At 52.6% G+C, this 23,792-nt stretch overlaps 1 protein-coding gene across 1 annotated transcript in view; it reads left to right on the plus strand.

The window, feature by feature from the left end:
- Positions 1 to 709: 709 nt before the first annotated feature.
- drosha (drosha ribonuclease III) overlaps positions 710 to 23,792 on the plus strand; it is a 106,330-nt gene continuing 83,247 nt past the window's right edge. Inside the window, exons 1-10 of the mRNA XM_070879769.1 lie at positions 710 to 784; positions 885 to 938; positions 2,305 to 3,325; positions 5,073 to 5,153; positions 8,712 to 8,958; positions 14,852 to 14,993; positions 17,716 to 17,879; positions 21,312 to 21,392; positions 23,056 to 23,142; positions 23,249 to 23,335. Of these exons, the coding sequence (XP_070735870.1) occupies positions 2,313 to 3,325; positions 5,073 to 5,153; positions 8,712 to 8,958; positions 14,852 to 14,993; positions 17,716 to 17,879; positions 21,312 to 21,392; positions 23,056 to 23,142; positions 23,249 to 23,335 (1,902 nt within the window). The 5' untranslated portion in view covers positions 710 to 784; positions 885 to 938; positions 2,305 to 2,312. The remainder of the gene's footprint in view (positions 785 to 884; positions 939 to 2,304; positions 3,326 to 5,072; positions 5,154 to 8,711; positions 8,959 to 14,851; positions 14,994 to 17,715; positions 17,880 to 21,311; positions 21,393 to 23,055; positions 23,143 to 23,248; positions 23,336 to 23,792) is intronic.

Here is a 23,792-nt window from a genome sequence, read left to right on the forward strand (position 1 = left end):
TTTGTGCTTTTGGCGGTGAAGGATTTGCAAACAAACAAAAATAAAACCAATGCAATTTCCTGCGGAAAGCTTGATCCTTTTTGCAATGTGCTGCTCTTTTATTTTTGTAAAACGTTTTGGGGGTGATTTGCACCAGCAACGTGTGTGTGCAACGACTGAAGGTTTTTGCAAACAAAACAATGCGTGCAACTTACTGAAGGTTTTGCAAAGAAAAAAAAAATCAAACCAATGAATGCATTGCCGGCCTGCAAACCCATTAATTGGTATTTTTCCTCCCCCCTCCTGAACAGTATGTGCCATTATTTTGTGCCTTTGCCAATTGCTGGTCTGTTTTCTTTCCCCCCTCCAACCTTTTGGGGGTAATTTGCATTTATGCAATTTGCACCAACACCAGCAAATCTAAAACCTTCCCCTTGTTAAGGTGCACGCCCAGACAGACAGGATTACACAAGGTGTTCTTTTAGTTTTTGTTTTCGACCGTGCACGTTGAACATTTGCAAAAGTGTGTGGGGTACAGCTCACATTTGCAAATTGAGATTTTAAGAAAAATTAATGTATATAAAACACTCTCCCTTCCTCCTCCTCCCCCCCCCCCCCCCTTCTGACTGAACATGCAGGCTGCTTGCAAACAAGCTGATTGCTATTTCCTCCCCTCCAAACAATATTTTGCATTATTTTGTCAGTTCCCAGGGCCAATGGGGAGATGCTATGGGCGGCACTTCCGGGTGCCTCTCCATGTGTCGGTTTCCTGTCTCACTCTCTCACTCGCCAGTGCTGCTGAACTGTAAGTACCCAGTAATTGCTAAGTGCTGCTTTGACTGAGAATGCATGTGTAGCCTTATGTGCAATTATTATATTGTAACCCTCCCTCCCTCCCATTATAGCACCACCAGCCCCTGCAATGCTGTGTCAAGAATAAAAGAGGAGATTGCTGCAAGGTAAGGGGAGATTTTAGGCAGTAAAATTATTGTGAAATACAAGGCGAGAGGGGAAAGAAGTTACCCCCCCAGTGTCCTGGCCAATATTTATCCCTCAATCAACATGCAATAAAAAATAGATTATCTGGTCATTCTTCAAAGAAAGACTTGCATTTATATTATCATAGGCAGTCCCTCAGAATCGAGGGTAACTTGCTTGCACACTAAAAATGAGTTCTCGGATGACTGATGAACTCATTTTAAAAGGGTGGAAGATGCCTTTTTATACAGCGCCTTACACGGCCACCGGCCGTCTCAAAGCGCTTTACGGCCAATGAAGTACGTTTGGAGTGCAGTCACTGTTGTAATGTGGGAAACGCCAATTTGCGCACAGCAAGCTCCCACACACAGCAACGTGATAATGACCCAGATAATCTGTTTTTTTTAGTGATGTTGATTGAGGGGTAAATATTGACCAGGACACCGGGGATAACTCCCCTGCTCTTCTTCGAAATAGTGCCGTGGGATCTTTTACGACCACCCGAGAGAGCGGACGGGGCCTCGGTTTAACATCCCAGAGGGTTGTGAATCTGTGGAATTCTCTGCCCGGGAAAGCAGTTGAGGCTAGCTCATTGAATGTATTCAAGTCACAGATAGATAGATTTTCAACCAATAAGGGAATTAAGGGTTATGGGGAGCGGGCGGGTAAGTGGAGCTGAGTCCACGGCCAGATCGGCCATGATCTTGTTGAATGGCGGAGCAGGCTCGAGGGACTAGATGGCCTACTCCTCTTCCTAATTCTTATGTTCTTATGTTAAAACTGAGATGCGGGGGAATTTCTTCTCTCGGAGGGTTGTAAATCTGTGGAATTCTCTGCCCCAGAGAGCTGTGGAGGCTGGATCTTGATTTCGAGGGACTGTCTTATGATGAATATCTATAATGCAATCCAGTTGTGTGTAGACTTGGATGTTTTCATCATCATCATAGGCGGTCCATCGAATCGAGGATGACTTGCTTCCACGCCAAAAAGGGATAAGGTCACAAGTGTTTCAATGCAGGACCTAATATTCCAGGTCCCGAACTACATCCTGAAGGGTGGAAGATGCCTGTGGGTGGATTGTTTTAACGTGGGGTGACCGTTGCACACCAGCCACCACACGGGCTTGACAGAGCGAGGTCTTGGTCCAGTGGCAAGGGTTAACCAGGACGACTGGAGACCTGCTCTGCTGCACGGACTTAGTGCCGCTCACATATCGCACAGTGTGGGCTGGGCCCGTGCTGCCCCTGGGCCCTCGCCTCTTCTGGGCCCCGTACCCGCGCTTCTCCTGATGCTTTACATCATTTACAGTGACGCATTGAAATAATTTCTAATCGTTTTTTTTTCCAGAAGGAGACATGTCTTATCACCAAGGCCGAGGGGGAGCTACGCACACTGGTCACAGCACGATCCCGAAAGTGGGGGTCTCCCGCGGCAGCGCCACCCCAGCGCCCCGAATGCCTCCGCAGAATTTTCAGCCCGCTGCCTTCCGCCCGGTCCACCCTCAGCAGCCCCCGCCGCTGTTCCCCTACGAGCAGCAGGCTGCCCCCCCGCTGCCCCCCCCTCCCCGGTTCGCCCCACCTGGCTACCTGCCCTACCAGCCCCACGTAGCCCAGGCCGGGGAGCTTGAGGCGCGCCACCCCGCCATCCAGCCGTGCCCCCCCGTCCCCGTGGTCCCCCCCCGGCCCGCCAGGCCGCCGTTCCCCGGCCCCCCGCACCCGGCCGTGCGCCAGGGTTACCCCGGCCCGCCCTGCTACTCCCCGGCCCCTCCCCCCGCGAGCGGCGTGGCCGGAGCCCCCGACGGCCGGGCGGCCGGCTACCACCACCACCACCACCACCACCACCTGATGCCACCGACACAGCCCCCGCCGCCGCTCATCCCCCCGCAGCCCGTGAGCTACCAGGCCCCCTACCCGCTCCCCAGCTACTCCCAGCACTACCCCCCGCCCCAGCACTTTGGTAGCGGCTACCCGCCGGGCAGCCCCGCCCCCCCCTCTGCCCCCGCCGGCTACCCTCCCGGCTCCGCCGCCCACCAGCACGCCGACCACTTCCGGCACAAGCTGCCGCAGCAACCCCCTCCTCCGCCCCTGCCCCTGCCCCAGCCGGTGACGGCGACGACGGCGGCGGCGGCGGCGACGCCCTACCCGGCCGGCAAGCCGGCCGCCAATCGGCGCTCGCCCGAGCGCGGCCGCCGTAGCCACCACCACGAGCACCAGCACCACCACCACAAGGAGCGCGGCTACCGGAGCCGGGGCGAGCGGCGGGAGCGGGGGAGGAGCCCGGAGCGGAGGAGGGCAGAGAGCAGTCGGCGCAGGCCCAGCCATGACCGGGTCAGATCGCCGCCCCGGCACTGGAACCGCGATCACAGCAGGTGAGGAATTCATCAAAACAAAAAAAACACCCCATAAACCGTTGGGATCGGAAGTCAGTCAGCTTCTGAGCGAGCGTAGGGTTATTCCAGGGAGTTAGATGTGGCCCTTATTACAGAGACTGTAATTCCTGTATTGGACTGTTCAGCCACCTAAGAACTCATTTTTAGAGTGGAAGCAAGTCTTCCTCGATTCCGAGGGGCTGCCTATGATGATGAGATGCTACCATACAGAAGAGGAAATATAGAAACATAGAAAGTAGGTGCAGGAGTAGGCCATTCGGCCCTTCGAGCCTGCACCACCATTCAATATGGTCATGGTTAAAGGGATCAAGGGGTAGGGAGAGAAAGCAGGAAAGGGGTACTGAAGTTGAATGATCAGCCATGACCATACTGGATGGTGGTGCAGGCTCGAAGGGCCGAATGGCCTACTCCTGCACCTATTTTCTATGTTTCTATATTTCCTCTTCTGTATGGTAGCATCTCATCATCATAGGCAGTCCCTCGGAATCGAGGAAGACTTGCTTCCACTCTAAAAATGAGTTCTTAGGTGGCTGAACAGTCCAATACAGGAATTACAGTGTCTGTCACAGGTGGGAGGAGAGGGAGGGTGGGACAGGTTTGCCGCATGCTCCTTCCGCTGCCTGCGCTTGGTTTCTGCATGCTCTCGGTGACGAGACTCGAGGTGCTCAGCGCCCTCCCGGATGCTCTTCCTCCACTTAGGGCGGTCTTTGGGCCAGGGACTCCCAGGTGTTGGTGGGGATGTTGCACTTTATCAGGGAGGCTTTGAGGGTGCCCTTGTAACGTTTCCTCTGCCCACCTTTGGCTCGTTTGCCGTGAAGGAGTTCCGAGTAGAGCACTTGCTTTGGGAGTCTTGTGTCTGGCATATGAACAACGTGGAGCTGATCAAGTGTGGTCAGTGCTTCGATGTTGGCCTGGTCGAGGACGTTAATGTTAGTGCGCCTGTCCTCCCAGGGGATTTGTAGGATCTTGCGGAGACATAGTTGGTGGTATTTCTCCAGCGACTTGAGGTGTCTACTGTACGTGGTCCATGTCTCTGAGCCATACAGGAGCAAAGCAAATCAAATGTCAATATCTGTCAGTTATCCGGGCCAAAGCTCCCGGTGTAACAGTGCGGATATCTTGGAGGCTGTCTGTGAATTCCCTCCGAGGGCAGTGCTCGATGAGGTGCTCCGGGGTCTGATTCGGAGCTCCACAGTCGCACGATGGGGAGGCTTTAATCTTCCATCTTACGGAGAAGGTGGCACCATCGACCGTGACCGGTTCCGAGGCGGTCGATGGTGGCCCACTGTTTGCGAGGAAGGTTTGATCCTTCAGGTTGGTGTCCTCGATAAGGAATCCATTCCTTACGTCACAGTTCTTCCGAACATTTCGCCCCCGGTCATCTCGGCTGAGGGGCGATCGCTGAGGGGGCTTAGGCGCCGGTCCAAGATGGCCTTCTAGATTAGTGTCGAGTTGGTGCTAGGTTGTTTAAGTCGGCCTGGATCGGCAGATCTTTGCTGGTGTGGCGGTTGTATTCTCTGGAGAACGCGTATTCGCGGCGTAGGTGTGTTGGGGTGATGTTTGCAAGCACGGGCAGCCAAGGTGTTGGTGTCGATAAAACTCGGAGAATAAAAACGATACATTCTGTGGGTTTTTTTTCCGGCCATCGTATGATGGGGGAAATTCTCCACAATATTGGACCCTTTTAACTCTTAAAATATACCAAATAATCTTGTTTGCCTCCCAGGGACAGACATAAGCATCGAGACAGCTACCGATCGCCATCCTACGAGCGACAGCACCGAAGGGAGAGAAAGAGGACACACAGGTGAGATTTACTGGGCCCTTTTCCCATTCCTTCACTTGCTGAATTCCGCGAGTGCTTTGCAGTTTGCTTATTCATTATAACCCTAGAAGGGCAAAAATTTGGCAGATGGAGTATAATGTTGGAAAGTGTGAGGTCATGCACTTCGGCAGAAAGAAATCGATGAGCAGGTTATTATTTAAATGGAGAAAGATTGCAAAGTGCCGCAGTACAGCGGGACCTGGGGGTCCTTGTGCATGAAACACAAAAGGATAGTATGCAGGTACAGCAAGTGATCAGGAAGGTCAATGGTATCTTGGTCTTTATTGCAAAGGCGATGGAGTATAAAAGCAGGGAAGTCTTGCTACAGTTATACAGGGTATTGGTGAGGCCACACCTGGAATACTGCGTGCAGTTTTGGTTTCCATATTTACGAAAGGATATACTTGCTTTGGAGGCAGTTCAGAGAAGGTTCACTCGGTTGATTCCAGAGATGAGGGGGTTGACTTATGAGGAAAGGTTGAGTAGGTTGGGCCTCTACTCATTGGAGTTCAAAAGAATGAGAGTTGATCTTATCGAAACGTATAAGATTATGAGGGGGTTTGACAAGGTGGATGCAGAGAGGATGTTTCCACTGATGGGGGAGACTAGAACTAGGGGGCATGATCTTAGAATATGGGGCCGCCCATTTAAAACTGAGATGAGGAGGAATTTCTTCTCTCAGAGGGTTGTAAATCTGTGGAATTCGCTGCCTCAGAGACCTGTGGAAGCTGGGACATTGAATAAATTTAAGACAGAGATAGACAGTTTCTTAACTGATAAGGGGATAAGGGGTTATGGGGAGCGGGCAGGGAAGTGGAGCTGAGTCCATGATCGGATCAGCCATGATCGTATTGAATGGCGGAGCAGGCTCGAGGGGCCGTATGGCCTACTCCTGCTCCTATTTCTTATGTTCTTAAAATGTCTTCGAAAAACTGCCATTGGTCACTTGCATTTCAAGGCCGGTGACTTGCCTTGCGTGCTGAGATTTAATGTTAGTCGTTGTGTCTCTGGTTCTACAGTTAAAAGAACACAAGAATTAGGAGCAGGAGTCGGCCATTCGGCCCCTCGAACCTGCTCCGCCATTCAATCCGATCGCGGCTGATCTTCCACCTCCACTTCACTTTCATTTAGGACTGAGATGAGGAGGAATGTCTTCACTCAGAGGGTGGTGAATCTTTGGAATTCTCTGCCCCAGAGGGCTGTGGATTCTGAGTCATTGAGTATATTCAAGGCTGAGAGCGATAGATTTTTGGACTCTCGGGGAATCGAGGGATATGGGGATCGGGCGGGAAAGTGGAGTTGAGGTCAAAGATCAGCCGTGATCTTATTGAATGTCGGAGCAGGCTCGAGGGGCCGAACGGCCGACTCCTGCTCCTAATTCTTGTGTTCTTGTATATATTTTGTCCCACCGACAAACATTGAAAGTTGCACCTGTATGCTCCGTAGGATGAAGTAATTTGAGGAGAAATCAGTGGGGATGGGGTGTAACAAATCCCTTTCAAGCTCCGATTTCAAAGTTAAGCAGTTTGACAGTTTAGCTCAGTGAGGGTTGCTGATGAAATTGGAGTATGATAATTTTCCAATGAATACAGAAACAGGAGCAGGAGTCGGCCATTCAGCCCCTCAAGCCTGCTCCGCCATTCAATGAGATCATGGCTGATCTTTCACCTCTCGTCCATTTAGCCGTCATTGCTCCCAAACCCTCGATACGCTTACCCCCACAAAAAAATCTACCTTCAACTTTCCAGTTCGCCTTCAGCCACCGCCGCCTTTCGGTTGAAGGGCTTTCCAGATTCCTACGGCCTTTAGTGCAGCGAAATACAGCCATGCGGTCTTTTACGTCCACTTGAGAGAGCAGCTGGGGCTTCGGTTTAACGTCTCACCCGAAAGACGGCCGCTCCGACAGCGCGATGTTCCCTCGGCGCCGCCCCTCCGACAGCGCGGCGCTCCCTCAGCGACGGCCCCTCCGACAGCGCGGCGCTCCGTCGGTGCCACCCCTCCGACAGCGCGGCGCTCCCTCGGTGCCGCCCCTCCGATAGCGCGGCGCTCCCTCGGCGTGTCCCTCCGACAGTGCGGCGCTCCCTCGACGTGTCCCTCCGACAGCGTGGTGCTCCCTCGGCGTGTCCCTCCGACAGTGCGGCGCTCCCTCGGTGCTGCCCCTCCGACAGTGCGGCGCTCCCTCGGTGCCGCCCCTCCGACAGTGCGGCGCTCCCTCGGTGCCGCCCCTCCGACAGCGCGGCGCTCCCTCGGCGTGTCCCTCCGACAGCGCGGCGCTCCCTCGGTGCTGCCCCTCCGACAGTGCGGCGCTCCCTCAGTACTGCCCCTCCGACAGTGCGGTGCTCCCTCGGTGCTGCCCCTCCGACAGTGCGGCGCTCCCTCAGTACTGCCCCTCCGACAGCGCGGCGCTCCCTCGGTGCCGCCCCTCCGACAGTGCGGCGCTCCCTCGGTGCCGCCCCTCCGACAGTGCGGCGCTCCCTCGGTTTCGCCCCTCCGACAGTGCGGCGCTCCCTCGGTGCCGCCCCTCCGACAGTGCGGCGCTCCCTCGGTGCCGCCCCTCCGACAGTGCGGTGCTCCCTCGGTGCCGCCCCTCCGACAGCGCGGTGCTCCCTCGGTGCCGCCCCTCCGACAGCGCGGTGCTCCCTCGGTGCCGCCCCTCCGACAGCGCGGCGCTCCCTTGGTGCCGCCCCTCCGACAGCGCGGCGCTCCCTTGGTGCTGCCCCTCCGACAGCGCGGCGCTCCCTCTCGGGGCTCTGGAAGTCCTGGGCAGTCCGTGAGCCGGCTTTCTGATAGGGAAACCGCGCACGTGCTGAATTTTGAATGCTTCACACAAACCCTTAAAGGGGTAAAAAACCCGACAGGGAATTCTGAAAAAAGTGTTTCCTGATTTTGCTCCTGAACTGCTCACCTCTAATTTTAAGATGATGTCCTCTGGTTCTGGATTTCCCCCACTATTTACCCTATCAACTGCTATTAACATTTTAAACATCCCAATTGGATCACCCCCTCAATCTTCTATACTCCAGGAAATACAGAAAGAAAAGGAAGGCGTCCATTTATATCGCGTCGAGAGGATGGAATCTCTACTCATTGGAGTTTAGAAAACTGATAGGATATCTTATTGAAACGTATAAGATTCTGAGGGGGTTTGACAGGGTAGATGCAGAGAGGATGTTTCCCCTCGTGGGGGAATCTCGAACTAGGGGGCATAGTCTCAGAATAAGTGGCCGCCCATTTAAAACTGAGTTGAGGAGGAATTCCTTCTCTCAGAGGGTTGTAAATCTGTGGAATTCTCTGCCCCAGAGAGCTGTGGAGGCTGGGTCATTGAATATATTTAAGGCGGAGATAGACAGATGTTTGAGCGATAAGGGAGTAAAGGGTTATGGGGAGCGGGCGGGGAAGTGGAGCTGAGTCCATGATCGGATCAGCCACGATCTTATTGAATGGCGGAGCGGGCTCGAGGGGCCGTGTGGCCGACTCCTGCTCCTGTTGTCGTGTTGAAGATGACGCAGTTCGTTGTCTCTGTGCGCTTTATCCTTCCAGCCGCTCGAGCAGCAGGGAGCGGAAGCGCCCTCGATGGGAGGACGAGAGAGAGCGCCGATCGCTGGGCCACAGCCTGAGCAAGGAGAAGTCTCACTCGGCCGCTCGAAGCAAGGAGCCGGAGGAGAGCACCGTCCCTGCGACGATCGAAGAGGACAAAGAGGAGGACGAGTTGTTCATTATAAAGCCAGTGTGGATTCGGTGCACACACTCGGAGAATTACTACTCCAGTGATCCCATGGATCAGGTGGTAAGGTCATACTAAATCGAACGTACGGCACAGAAAGAGGCCATTGGGCCCACCGCTCCGTGCCGGTGTTTATGCTCCACACCAGCCCCCTCCCACCCCGCTGCATCTCACCCCGTCAACATATCCTTCTATTCCTTCCTCCCTCGTGTTTATCGAGCGTCGATTTAGCTTGTCACATTTTCTGTCCTGTAACATTCCTGTGAACTGTCTTGTGCCATTATACATTAAAGGCGCATTAACCAGGAAAGATAGAAAGACTTGCATTTATATAGCACCTTTCACGACCACCGGACGTCTCAAAGCGCTTTACGGCCAATGAAGTACGTTTTGGAGTGTAGTCACTGTTGTAATTTGGGAAACGCGGCACCCAATTAGCGCACAGCAAGCTCCCACACACAGCAATGTGATAATGACCAGATCATCTGTTTCTTTGTTTGTTGATTGAGGGATAAATATTGGCCAGGATACCGTGGGTAGCTCCCACTGCTCTTGTTAGAAATAGTGCCGTGGGATCTTTTATGTCCACCTGAGAGCAGACGGAGCCTCATCTTGGCTGAAAGACTTCTGTGATCACCTCCAAAATACAAGGCTCCTCACAGAGGAGCTAATGCAGTTACGACAGTGCGGCACTCCCTCAGTGCTGCCCCTCCGACAGTGCGGCACTCCCTCAGCACCGCCCCTCCGACAGTGCAGCGCTCCCTCAGCACCGCCCCTCCGACAGTGCAGCGCTCCCTCAGCACTGCCCCTCCGACAGTGCGGCGCTCCCTCAGCACTGCCCCTCCGACAGTGCGGCGCTCCCTCAGTGCTGCCCCTCCGACAGTGCGGCACTCCCTCAGTGCTGCCCCTCCGACAGTGCGGCACTCCCTCAGCGCTGCCCCTCCGACAGTGCGGCGCTCCCTCAGTGCTGCCCCTCCGACAGTGCGGCGTTCCCTCAGTGCTGCCCCTCCGACAGTGCGGCGCTCCCTCAGTGCTGCCCCTCCGACAGTGCGGCACTCCCTCAGCGCCGCCCCTCCGACAGTGCAGCGCTCCCTCAGCACTACACTGGGAGAGTCAGTCGAGACTTTAACGTGCTCGAGTCCCTGCAGTGGGACTTGAACCCACAACCTTCTGACTCGGAGGCGAGTGTGCTGCCCACTGAGCCACAGCAGTTGTTTTCGTTCCTGTTAAATACATCGATACTATTCGCCTCAATCACTCCCTGTGGCAGCGAGTTCCACATTCTCACCGCTCTCTGGGTAAAGAAGTTTGTTCTGAATTCCCGATTGGATTTCTTGGTGACGATCTTATATTTATGGCCCCCTAGTTGCAGCCTCACACACAAGTGGGAAACATCTCTACATCTACTCTATCACAACAGTTAGAACAGTTTCATTTTAGAACACATTTTTTTTTTCAAAAGGGGGCGTGTCCGGCCACTTACGCTTGTTTTGCAAGTTTAGGCAGCGAAAACTTACTCCAAACTAACTCAGAATGGAGTAAGTGTAGATTTTTGTACGCTCAGAAAAACCTTGCCTGCACTTATAAATCAGGCGTAGGGGACGGGAGATGGGGGGGGGGGGGGGGAGCAAGTTTACAAACACTAAAGACTTTACTTTTACAAATAAAGAGCCATCATCAATAATAACTGATAAAAAAAAATCAATAAATCAACCAATAAATCAATCAAAAAAATTAAAATAAAAAATAAAAAAAATAGTTAAAAAATCAATAAATAAAAAATTACGTTTCTACTAACTGACTGCAGCACCGGGAGCCCTCCAACAGCATGCTGGGACAGGGCCCCCCCTCAGTGTCTCTCTCTCTCTCTCTCTCTCTCTCTGTCTGTCAGTGTCTCTGTGTTTCCGATAGCGAGGGAGGGGGTGGGGTGGGGTGGGGTGGGGAATACTCTATCAAACCCTTTCATAATTTTATACAAGGCTTCTATTTTTCCCCCTCGGTTTGAGTTCGACACACGCTTCCCTGCCAGAGGACTGCGGAGAGTGATAGAATGCTGGACCTCGCGTAGAGACCTATTTGCCACACTACACGTTTATATGGCCACTGATCTTTCGCTGCTGTGTACCAGTAGTGCTTCTTGGAGATATTGTACTTCAAGGTGCTGTAATTTATAATTGGTGCAATAAATTAATAAAATCTTGCCCACATTTGCAATTTACTATCTCCCAAAAATGTATATAGAATTACGTAGAATGTACGGCACAGAAAGAGCCATTGAGGCCCCACTGCTCCGGTGTTTATGATCCACAGAAACTTCCTCACCTTTCTTAATCACCCCCCCGTCAGCATAACCCTCTATTCCCTTCTCCCTCGAGTGTTTATCCAGCTTCCCCTTAAATGCATCGATACTATTTGCCTCAACCCCTCCCTGTGGCAGCGAGTTCCACATTCTCGCCCCTCTCTGGGTAAAGAAGTTTCTCCTGAATTCCCGGTTGGAAATTATGCGGGACTATCTTGTATTTAACGCCCTTAATTTTTGACCTCCCCACAAGTGAAAACATATTCTCTACGTCTATCCTTTCAAACCCTTTTCATAATCTTAAAGACCTCCATTAGGTTACCCCCCCCTCACGCGTACATAGACTAGAATCATAGAACGATTACAGCACAGAAGGAGGCCATTCGGCCCGTCGAGCCCGTGCCGGCTCTCTGCAAGAGCACCTCGGCCAGTCCCGCTCCCCCCGCCCTTTCCCCGTAGCCCCGCACATTTATTCCCTTCAGGTACTTATCCAGTTCCCTTTTGAAAGCCACGATTGAGTCTGCCTCCACCACCCTCTCAAGCAGCGCATTCCAGATCCTAACCACTCGCTGCGTAAAAACGTTTTTCCTCGTGTCCCCTTTGGTTCTTCTGCCAATCGCCTTAAATCTGTGTCCTCTGGTTCTCGACCCTTCCACCAATGGGAACAGTTTCTCTCTCAATCTACTCTGTCCAGACCCCTCATGATTTTGAACACCTCGATCAAATCTCCTCTCAACCTTCTCTGCTCCAAGGAGAACAACCCCGGCTTCTCCAGTCTATCCACGTCACTGAAGTCCCTCATCCCTGGAACCATTCTCGTAAATCTTTTCTGCGCCCTCTCTAGGGCCTTCACATCCTTCCTAAAGTGTGGTGCCCAGAATTGGACACAATACTCCAGTTGAGGCCGAACCAGTGTTTTATAAAAGGTTCATCATAACTTCCTTGCTGTTGTACTCTATACCTCTATTTACAAAGCCCAGGATCCAGTAAGCTTTTTTAACCACTTTCTCAACCTGCTCTGTCACTAACAACAACAACAACTTGTATTTATATAGCGCCTTTAACGTAGTGAAACGTCCCAAGACGCTTCACAGGAGTATTATGCGCTTTAAAATTTGACACCAAGCCACATAAGGAGAAATTAGCGCAGGTGACCAAAAGCCTGGTCAAAGAGTTCGGTTTTAAGGAGCGTCTTGAAGGAGGAAAGAGAGGTCGAGAGGCGGAGAGGTTTAGGGAGGGAGTTCCAGAGCTTGGGCCCCAGGCAACAGAAGGCACGGCCACCGATGGTGGAGCGATTATAATCAGAGATGCTCAGGAGGGCAGAATTAGAGGAGCGCAGACATCTCGGGGGAGTGCGGGGGCTGGAGGAGATTAAAGAGATCGTCAGTGATCACATACCCCCAGGTCTCTCTGTTCACGCACCCTCTTTTGGATTGTATCACTTAGTATATATTGCCCAGCCTCGATCTTCCAACCAAAATGTATCACTGTGCTGCAGAAAAGGGCCAAGCCTGTTCATTCTGAGAAAGACGAAGGCAATGTTGTCACGTTGCTGGTTACAGATTGCTGTTTGCAAAAGCCACAATCGGAATGCCTGCCTACTATATGAAGTGGAAGTTGTGAAAATAATAACATCTGAAATGGACAGCCCTCCGATCCATACAACACCGTGTGACCACTGCTGTTACATATTTTAATGTTCGTTACCAAATCCCGTCAGCCCTTGAATCGTGTTCAGCATTTCCTTGTGTTTCCATCCAACAAATTTTGAAATCATGGGATAAGAATTAGAGGGGACAAAGAGGAGAATTATTTTCACACGGTGTCACCCGTGGCTCAGTGGGCAGCACCCTCGCCTCTCAGTCAGAAGGTTTGTGGGTTCAAGGCCCACTCCAGAGACTTGAGCACAACAATATAGGCTGACACTCCCAGTGCAGTGCCAAGGGAGCGCGGTGCTGAGGGAGCGCCGCACTGTTGGAGGGGCAGTACTGAGGGAGCGCCGCACTGTCGGAGGGGCAGTACTGAGGGAGCGCCGCACTGTCGGAGGGGCAATACTGAGGGAGCGCCGCACTGTCGGAGGGGCGGTGCTGAGGGAGCGGCGCACTGTCGGAGGGGCAGTACTGAGGGAGCGCCGCACTGTCGGAGGGGCGGTGCTGAGGGAGCGCCGCGCTGTCGGAGGGGCAGCACCGCGCTGTCGGAGGGGCAGCACTGAGGGAGCGCCGCACTGTCGGAGGGGCAGCGCTGAGGGAGCGCCGCACTGTCGGAGGGGCAGCGCTGAGTGAGCGCCGCACTGTCGGAGGGGCATTGCTGAGGGAGCGCCACACTGTCTGAGGGGCGGTGCTGAGTGAGCGCCGCACTGTCGGAGGGGCATTGCTGAGGGAGTGCCGCGCTATCGGAGGGGCAGTACTGAGGGAGCGCTGCACTGTCGGAGGGGCAGTAGTGAGGGAGCGCCGCACTGTCGGAGGGGCAGTACTGAGGGAGCGCCGCACTGTCGGAGGGGCAGTACTGAGGGAACGCCGCGCTGTCGGAGGGGCAGTACTGAGGGAGCGCCGCACTGACGGAGGGGCAGTACTGAGGGAGCGCCGCACTGTCGGAGGGGCAGTACTGAGGGAGCGCCACGCTGTCGGAGGGGCAGTACTGAGGGAGCGCCGCACTGTCGGAGGGGCAGTGCTGAGGGAGCGCCGCACTGTCGGAGGGGCAGTACTGAGGGAGCGCCGCACTGTCGGAGGGGCAGTACTGAGGGAGTGCCGCACTGTCGGAGGGGCAGTACTGAGGGAGTGCCGCACTGTCGGAGGGGCAGTGTTGGCTGCCGAGTCTCCCACATTACAACAGTGACCACACTCTAAAAAGTACTTCATTGGCTGTAAAGCGCTTTGGGATGTCCGGTGGTCGTGAAAGGCGCTATATAAATGCAACAGAATGTTAAGATCTGGAATGTGCTGCCTTAAACATTGATGGAAGCTGATGCCACAGGAACTTTGAAAAGACACTGGAGATGCACTTGAAGAGGATGATTTACAGGGATATGGGGAAAAGGCAGGGGAGTGGGACTAAACTGGACCGTCCTTTCAAAGAGCCGGCACAGCAAGAGGGGCCGAATGGCCTCATTCAGTGCTGTAAGAATCTGCAATATACTGTTAACCGATCTTCCATTGGGAACTGTCACCTTAGGTAGTCACTCGTATCGAGGATAGCTTGCTTCCATGCCAAAAAGGGACAAGTTCACAGGTGTTTCAATGAGAGACCCGAACTCCATGCTGAAGGGTGGAAGATGCCTGTGTGTGGATTTTTTTAACGTGGGGTGGCCGTTGTACACCAGCCACCACACGGGGCTTGACAGAGCGAGGCCTTGGTCCAGTGGCAAGGGTTAACCAGGACGACTGGAGATCTGCTCTGCTGCACGGGCCGAGTGCGCGCACATATCGCACAGTGTGGGCTGGGCCCGTGCTGCCCCTGGGCCCCGAACTCTCGCCCCCCCCCTGGGCCCCGATCACACGTACTCATAACGTAAAGCACCCTTTCAACGTTTCGTGCATTTAAGCAAATTCTAGACTTGAAGGTTTTACAGGCACCGTTCTTGTCGGTAGCGACTCTGAAAGAAAGATGAAGTTAAGTTAATGTAAGTTAACCAAAGCCAAATAACTCTTCATATTTCAGGGAGACTCCACTGTAGTCGGCACAAGTAAATTACGGAGCCTTTACACAAAGTTTGACGAGGAGTTGGGGCAGAGACAGGCGAAGGCAAAAGCTCTCCGACCTGCATGGGAGCCGCCAAGAACCAAACTGGATGAAGAACCAGGTATGAAGCGAGGGCTGGAAATTCGTTACCGCCCGCTTTGAGGCGGTGTTAACGCCGAGGCGCTACCGTAAATTTCAACCCTTACCGTGCACCGCGGACGGTATCGCCCCCAGGGTCGTCGCCGGACCGACCGCTTCCCCCCCCCCCACCTCCACCCCTCCCGGCCGGTCTCAGCGCCGGGCGCTAGCGCAGGAGAAAGAGCCAATTTAGCAAACGCGGGGCTACGGGGGGGGGGGTGGGGGGGTGACGCGCTCGGTGACGTCACCCAGTGGGCGGGGCTAGCGAGCGCAGCGCAATCTGTCGATGTAGGTCGCCGATAACAGACCAACTTTCTCCCCCGAGCATTTAAAAAATATATATGTACACAGCCGAGTGCCCCTCCCTGCCGCCCCACCCTCGGTGATTTAGTAGGTTTTTCCAGAAAGTAGCCAGGGTCAGTCCTCGATCTGTCCTGACTGAGCAGATCGCAGCTAGGTTAGTGACGAGAAGGCTGCCGTAAGAGTGTAAGAAATAGGAGCAGGAGTCGGCCATTCGGCCCCTCGAGCCTGCTCCGCCATTCAATGAGTTCATGGCTGAACATGCAACTTCAGTACCCCATTCCTGCTTTCTCACCATACCCCTTGATCCCCCTAGTTGTAAGGACTACATCTAACTCCTTTTTGAATATATTTAGTGAATTGGCCTCAACAACTTTCTGTGGTAGAGAATTCCACAGGTTCACCACTCTCTGGGTGAAGAGGTTTCTCCTCATCTTGGTCCTAAATGGCTTACCCCTTATCCTTGGACTGTGACCCCTGGTTCTGGACTTCCCCAACATTGGGAACATTCTTCCTGCATCTAACTTGTCTAAATCTGTCAGAATTTTAAACGTTTCTATGAGATACCCTCTCATTCTTCTGAACTCCAGTGAATACAAGCCCAGTTGATTCAATCTTTCTTGATATGTCAGTCCCGCCATCCCGGGAATCAGTCTGGTGAACCTTCGCTGCACTCCCTCAATAGCAAGAATGTCCTTCCTCAAGTTAGGAGACCAAAACTGTACACAATACTCCAGGTGTGGCCTCACCAAGGCCCTGTACAACTGCAGTAACACCTCCCTGCCCCTGTACTCAAATCCCTTCCATTAAGCTGGATTCAATAAGATCTTCGACCTCAACTCCACTTTCCCGCCCGATCCCCATATCCCTCGATTCCCCAAGAGTCCAAAAGTCTATCGATCTCACCCATGAATATACTCGACGACTCCGCGTCCACAGCCCTCGGGGGCAGAAAATTCCAAAGATTCACCACTCTCCTGCGTGAAGAAATTTCTCCACATCTCAGTCCTAAATGGCCGGCCCCTTATCCTGAGACTGTGACCCCTGGTTCTAGACTCTCCAGCCCGGGGGAAACATCCTCTCAACCGCTATGCCATTGACCTTGCTACCTCTGGCGAGGGAGGGGGAACTACTGATGCCAGTGGCAGGACCTCACTGGCATCAGTAGTTAGGCCACAGCTGGAGTACTGTGTGCAGGTCTGGTCACCACATTTCAGGAAGGACGTGATTGCACTGGAGAGGGTACAGAGGACATTTACAAGGATGTTGCCTATACTGGAGAATTTTAGTGATGAGGAAAGATTGGATAGGCTGGGTTTGTTTGCTTTGGAACAGAGGAGGAAGAATGGAGACCTTATTAAGGTGCATAAAATTATGAGGGGCCTAGATAGAGTGGATAGATAGGACCTGTTTCCCTTAGCAGAGAGGTCAACAACCAGCAAGCATAGATTGAAAGTAATTGGGGGGAGGTTTAAGGGGATTTGAGGGGCAATGTCTTCACCACCCAGAGGGTGGTGGGGGTCTGGAACTCACTGCCTGAAAGGGTGGTAGAGGCAGAAACCCTCACCACATTTAAAAAGTACTTGGATGTGCACCTGAAGTGCCGTGACCTACAGGGCTACGGACCGAGAGCTGGAAAGTGGGATTAGGCTGGATAGCTCTTTTGTCGGACATGATAGAAACATAGAAATTAGGGGCAGTAGTAGGCTATTCGGCACTTCGAGCCTGCACCACCATTCAATATGATCATGGCTGATCCTCTATCCCAACACCATATTCCCACTTTTTCCCCATACCCCTTGATGCCTTTTGTGTCTAGAAATCTATCGATCTCCCTCTTAAATATATTCAGTGACTTGGCCTCCACAGCCTTCTGTGGTAGAGAATTCCACAGGTTCACCACCCTCTGAGTGAAAACATTTCTCCTCATCTCGGTCCTAAATTTCCTACCCCGAATCCTGAGACTGTGACCCCCTTGTTCTAGACTTCCCAGCCCGGGGGGAAACATCCTCCCAGCATCCAGTCTGTCCAACCCCGTCAGAATTTTATACGTTTCAATGAGATCCCCTCTCATTCTTCTAAACTCTAGTCAATACAGGCCCAGTCGACCCAATCTCTCCTCACACGACAGTCCTGCCATCCCAGGAATCAGTCTGGAGAACCTCCGCTGAACTCCCTCTATGGCAAGTATATCCTTCGTTAGGTAAGGAGACCAGAACTGCACACGATACTCCGGGTGTGGTCTCACCAAGGCCCTGTATAACTGTAGTGAGACATCCTTGCTCCTGTACTCTCATTCGCTGGGCCGAAATGGCCTCCTTGCGTGCTGCTGGTTTCTCAGATTCTGTGATTACCCCAGCGATCGGCCGTTCAGTTTGATCAACTGCCGCTCTCTTTCCGCGCAGACGGCAGCTCCAGTGACTCTGGCTGCGACTCAGACGGCAACAGCAGCGGGAGCAGCACCTGCAGCTCGGACTCCGAAATCATCGACGTCATAGAGGAGATCAAGCGCAAGAAGGCGCACCCCGATCGGCTGCACGAGGAGCTGTGGTACAATGATCCCGGCCAGGTCCGTCAGTCCTTCTCGCTCGGTGACCGCAAGCACACAACGAAAGACAGCAAGACACTGCATTTATAGCGCCTCTCACAACCAACCGGACGTCCCAGCGCGCTTTACAGCCAATGAAGTCCCTTTTGGCGTGTAGTCACTGTCGTACCTCGACAGCCAACTTTAATTGTTTTTTTTTTAAACCAAAAAATAGATCTCTGGGTGTCCGGTTTTCTCTCTTTAAAAAATTTCCAAAAAAAACCCAAGACCCTGGACCTGTCCAACCCACAGCTGCCCCGCGTAATCTGGACAAGCAGGAGTTTAAAAAGCAGAAAGATCACTTTTAAAAAGCTCACAAAATGTTATCACTACCGATTGATAATCCGGCAGCCATTTTGCGCACAGCAAGCTCCAACATACAGCAATATGATAATGACCCAGATCATCTGTGTTTTGTTATGTTGATTGAGGGGTAAATATTGGCCCCAGGACACCGGGAATAACTCCCCTGCCCTTTGAAACAGGATTGTTTACGTCCACCCGAGAGGGCAGACTGGACCTCGGATTAAAGTCTCATCCGAACAACGGCCCCTCCGACAGTGCGGCGCTCCCTCAGCACTGCCCCTCCGACAGTGCGGCGCTCCTTCAGCACTGCCCCTCCGACAGCGCGGCGCTCCCTCAGCACTGCCCCTCCGACAGCGCGGCGCTCCCTCAGCACTGCCCCTCCGACAGTGCGGCGCTCCCTCAGCACTGCCCCTCCGACAGTGCGGCGCTCCCTCAGCACTGCCCCTCCGACAGTGCGGCGCTCCCTCAGCACTGCCCCTCCGACAGCGCGGCGCTCCCTCAGCACTGCCCCTCCGACAGCGCGGCGCTCCCTCAGCACTGCCCCTCCGACAGCGCGGCGCTGTCTCACTACTGCCCCTCCGACAGTGCGGTGCTGTCTCACTACTGCCCTTCCGACAGTGCGGCGCTCCCTCAGCACTGCCCCTCCGACAGTGCGGCGCTCCCTCAGCACTGCCCCTCCGACAGTGCGGCGCTCCCTCAGCACTGCCCCTCCGACAGTGCGGCGCTCCCTCAGCACTGCCCCTCCGACAGTGCGGCGCTCCCTCAGCACTGCCCCTCCGACAGTGCGGCGCTCCCTCAGCACTGCCCCTCCGACAGTGCGGCGCTCCCTCACCATTCACTGGGAGTGTCAGCCTAGATTAATGTATTCTAGTCCCTGGAGTGGGACTTGAACCCACAGCCTGCTGACTCTGAGGCGAGGGTGCTGCCCACTGAGCCACAGCTGACAGTAGGAGGCCATTCGGCCCATCTCTCAGTGACACAGTTGGAGACTGTCAGTGGGAAAGATTTATTTTAAAAGCACGCAGGAGGTTGTAGCAAAGATTAAATAGTTCTCCCAAATCATCATTGTATTGAAATAATTGATTTTTGCCAGTTCCATAATCCTGTTCAAACCTTTCTCAGTAATTTCCCTATACGGCGCTTAGTAAAAGAATTATAAATTGTAGTGACGATCTTACAAGAGATGTATTATTTTTTAAAGAAAACATAGTTCTAGATTGACCCGGAGAAGTGGTTAGTGCCTGATTTAGCTCCCACTTCCCTCTTGGAGCGCTAATACTGAACTTCCCGGCAGCAGAGAATCATTCTCGCCTGTCCCTACTTTTTCTAGTTTTCAAAGGTTAGCGGCAGACCAGTGTAACTAGTTCCTACTTACAGTATGTGACTGTTTTCTGTATTGTCTCACTCACCCATCACCCCTTAAGCAGCGCCTCGATTTTTATACTCCTCATCCTTGTGTTCAAATCCCTCCATGGCCCTCACCCCTCCCTATCTCTATAATCTCCTCTAGCCCCACAACCCCCCAAGATCACCGCGCTCCTCCAATTCTGGCCTCTTGAACGCCCCTGAATTTAACCGTTGAACAGCGGTTCAAGAAGGCGGCTCACCTCCACCTTCTCCACGACAATTAGGGATGGGCAATAAATGCCAGCAACATCCCATTCCAGGAACAAATGTTTTAAAAACTTGGTGACTGTGCCTGCAGCTAGAGAAAGGCTTTCGAACCAGGCATCAGCTGTGGCTAAATGAACATCCCTGATTATAATCGCTCCACCATCGGTGGCCGTGCCTTCTGTTGCTTGGGCCCCAAGCTCTGGAACTCCCTCCCTAAACCTCTCCGCCTCTCTACCTCTCTTTCCTCCTTCAAGATGCTCCTTAAAACCTAACTCTTTGACCCAGCTTTCGGTCACCTGCCCTAATATCTTTTTATGTCAAATTTTGTTTGATAATGCTCCTGTGAAGCACCTTGGGACTATTTACTACTTTCAAGTTGCTATATATTCCTTTTTATTCTTTCCTGGGATGTAGGCGTTGCTGGCAAGGCCGGCATTTATTGCCCATCCCTAATTGCCCCTTGAGAAGGTGGTGGTGAGCCGCCTTCTTGAACCGCTGCAGTCCGTGTGGTGAAGTTGCTCCCACAGCGCTGACTTTGTCGGAGCGGTTTGGTACGACTGAGTGTCTCGCTGGGCCATTTCAGAGGGGCAGTTAAGAGCCAACCACTTTGCTGTGGGTCTGGAGTCACATATCGGCCCAGACCGGGTAAGGGCGGCAGATTTCCTTCCCTAAAGGACATTAGTGAACCAGATGGGATTTTTATGCTCACCCTTACTAATACTTGCTTTTCAATGCCACATTTATTTAATTAACTGAATTTAAATTCCCCAGCTGCCGTGGGGAGGATTTGAACTCGGATCTCCAGATTATTAGTCCCAGGCCTCTGGATTAATTTCCTCCTTTAAGACGCTTCTTAAAACCTACCTCTTTGATCAAGCTTTCGGTCACCTGCCCTAATATTCTCCTTAACTGGCTCGGTGTCACATTTTGTTTTATACCACTCTTGTAAAAAGTGCCTTGTGACGTTTTTACTACTTTGAAGTCGCTGTATAAATAGAATTTGTTGTTGTTGTTGTTGTTGTCTACTGGCCCCGCTTTGCTGTGAACAGGCACCACTTCCAAATCTGCATAATCCGTAATAAAACAGCACCCGGACAATTCGTCTGACTTTTGTAATATTAGCGTGAAGCGTCCTTGGGACGTTTTACTACGTTATCATCATAGGCAGTCCCTCGGAATCGAGTAAGACTTGCTTCCACTCTTAAAATGAGTCCGTAGGTGGCTGAACAGTCCAATAACGGGAATTACAGTCCGTGTCACAGGTGGGACAGTCGGTGGTTGAGGGAAAGGGTGGGTGGGACTGGTTTGCCGCACGCTCCTTCCGCTGCCTGCGTCTACGTTATAGGCGCTATGTTACCTACAAACAGGCAGTTTGTGAACTGTGGTGTAAATAAGGACTCTGGGTGTTTTTGGCAATTGGGCACGGCAGTGCTTCGTATTTACCCAACGGTTTCCTCGTCTGTGCTGATTAACTTTCCGTCTGCTCATTCACAGATGAATGACGGGCCGCTTTGCAAATGTAGCGCCAAGGCCAAACGGACTGGGATCCGGCACAGCATTTACCCCGGGGAAGAGGTGAGAGCCCCTCTTTGTTTTTAGCCAAGGCGGGTTTTTTTGGGGGCTTTCAGAGAACTTTGCCTGTTGCGAAAGTTTTGCTCCTGGTCTGGAAGCATTGCTCGAGGATTGGGAAGTGTTTGGGAAGCGAGGAAGGTGCTGATCGACTTCAAGAGGACCTCGACGGGCTGGTGGGATGAGCCAACCAAATTCACCAACGCCGAGGAAGTTTTTGCTAATTTATTCTTTCCTGCGATGTGGGCGTCGCTGGCAAGGCCAGCATTTATTGCCCATCCCTAATTGCCCCTTGAGAAGGTGGTGGTGAGCCGCCTTCTTGAACCGCTGCAGTCCGTGTGGTGAAGGTGCTCCCACAATGCTGTTAGGGAGGGGGTTCCAGGATTGTGACCCAGCGACGATGAAGGAACGGCCGATATATTTCCAAGTCAGGATGGTGTGTGACTGGGAGGGGAACGTGGAGGTGGTGGTGTTCCCATGCGCCTGCTGCCCTTGTCCTTCCGGGTGGTAGAGGTCGCGGATTTGGGAGAAGAAGCCTTGGCGAGTTGCTGCAGTGCATCTTGTAGATGGTACACACTGCAGCCACGGTGCGCCGGTGGTGGAGGGAGTGAATGTTGAAGGTGGTGGGTAGCGTGCCGATCAAGCGGGCTGCTTTGTCCTGGATGGTGTCGAGCTTCTTGAGTGTTGTTGGAGCTGCACTCATCCAGGCAAGTGGGGAGTATTCCATCGCACTCCTGACTTGTGCCGTGTAGATGGTGGAAAGGCTTTGGGGAGTCAGGAGGTGAGACACTCACTGCAAAAGTGTGAGGTGATACAGTTTTGTAGGAAGGATGAGGAGAGACCAGACACACTAAATGCTACAATTTTAAAGGGGGTGTAGGAACAGAGAGACCTTGGGGTCTTTGAAGGTGGCAGAACAGGTTGAGAAAGCAGTTAATAAAAGCGTATGGGATCCTGGGCTTTATAAATAGAGAAATAGAGTACAAAAATCAGGAAGTTATGCTAACCCGATATAAAACACTAGTTCGGCCTCAACTGGAGCATTCTGGGCCCCGCACTTTAGGAAGGATGTGAAGGCCTTAGAGAGAGCGCAGAAAAGATTTCCGAGAATGGTTCCAGGGATGAGGGACTTCAGTTACATGGATAGACTGGAGAAGCTGGGGTTGTTCTCCTTGGAGCAGAGAAGGTCGAGAGGAGATTTGATCGAGGTGTTCAAAATCATGAGGGGTCTGGACAGAGTAGATCGAGAGAAACTGTTCCCATTGGTGGAAGGGTCGATAACCAGAGGACACAGACTGAAGGCAATTGGCAAAAGAACCAGAGGCGAGGTGAGGAAAAGCTTCTTTACGCAGCGAGTGGTTAGGATTTGGAACGCGCTGCCTGAGAGGGTGGTGGAGGCTGACTCAATCGTAGCCTTCAAAGGGGAATTGGATAAATACTTGAAGGAGGATAAATTGCTGGGATATGGGGAGAGAGCGGGGAAGTGGGACTGGCTGGTTTGCTCTTCGAGAGAGCTGGCGTGGATTCGATGGGCCTAATGGCCATCAACCGATGGTGGTTGGAATAGACATGCCGTAAATGTCTGTGATTGTTCGGCTGAAGGTGCCATGATTTTTGCTGATGACGGTAAACTAAAAACCATAATCTGCTTTCACATGCTTGCTTCCAGACGAACGAGGCTTGTCGGCCTATGACCAATAACGCAGGAAAATTGTTCCACTATCGAATCACAGTTTCTCCTCCCACTAATTTTTTGGTAAGTGTTGTCAGCCGTACATGGACCAGGTACAAATCTCTTCCAGTTGTATATTGCGGCAAATTTAGATTCAGTCACCAAACTGAAGAATTATGTTTTCTTTCAGACCGACAGACCGACTGTGATCGAGTACGATGACCACGAATATATCTTTGAAGGGTTTTCCCTATTTTCTCACGCTCCTCTCTGTAACGTGAGTACTGCAATTGTAAACTATCAGCCTTTATATTGGTTGCACTCACTTCTGATATGGTACGGCCTCGACGGGCCGATTGGCCTCCTGCTTCCTATTGCTTCTGTTCCATGCTGTAACCCTTCTGTGGTTCTATGGCTTACATAGAAACATAGACATAGAAAATCGGTGCAGGAGTAGGCCATTCGGCCCTTCGAGCCTGCACCGCCATTCAATGAGTTCATGGCTGAACATGCAACTTCAGTACCCCATTCCTGCTTTCTCGCCATACCCCTTGATCCCCCGAGTAGTAAGGACATCTAACTCCTTTTTGAATATATTTAGTGAATTGGCCTCAACAACTTCGTGTGGTAGAGAATTCCACAGGTTCACCACTCTCTGGGTGAAGAAGCTTCTCCTCATCTCGGTCCTAAATGGCTTACCTCTTATCCTTAGACTGTGACCCCTGGTTCTGGAC

This window comes from Pristiophorus japonicus, chromosome 5 (genome assembly GCF_044704955.1).
Source record: "Pristiophorus japonicus isolate sPriJap1 chromosome 5, sPriJap1.hap1, whole genome shotgun sequence".
Taxonomy (NCBI): Eukaryota; Metazoa; Chordata; class Chondrichthyes; family Pristiophoridae; genus Pristiophorus; species Pristiophorus japonicus.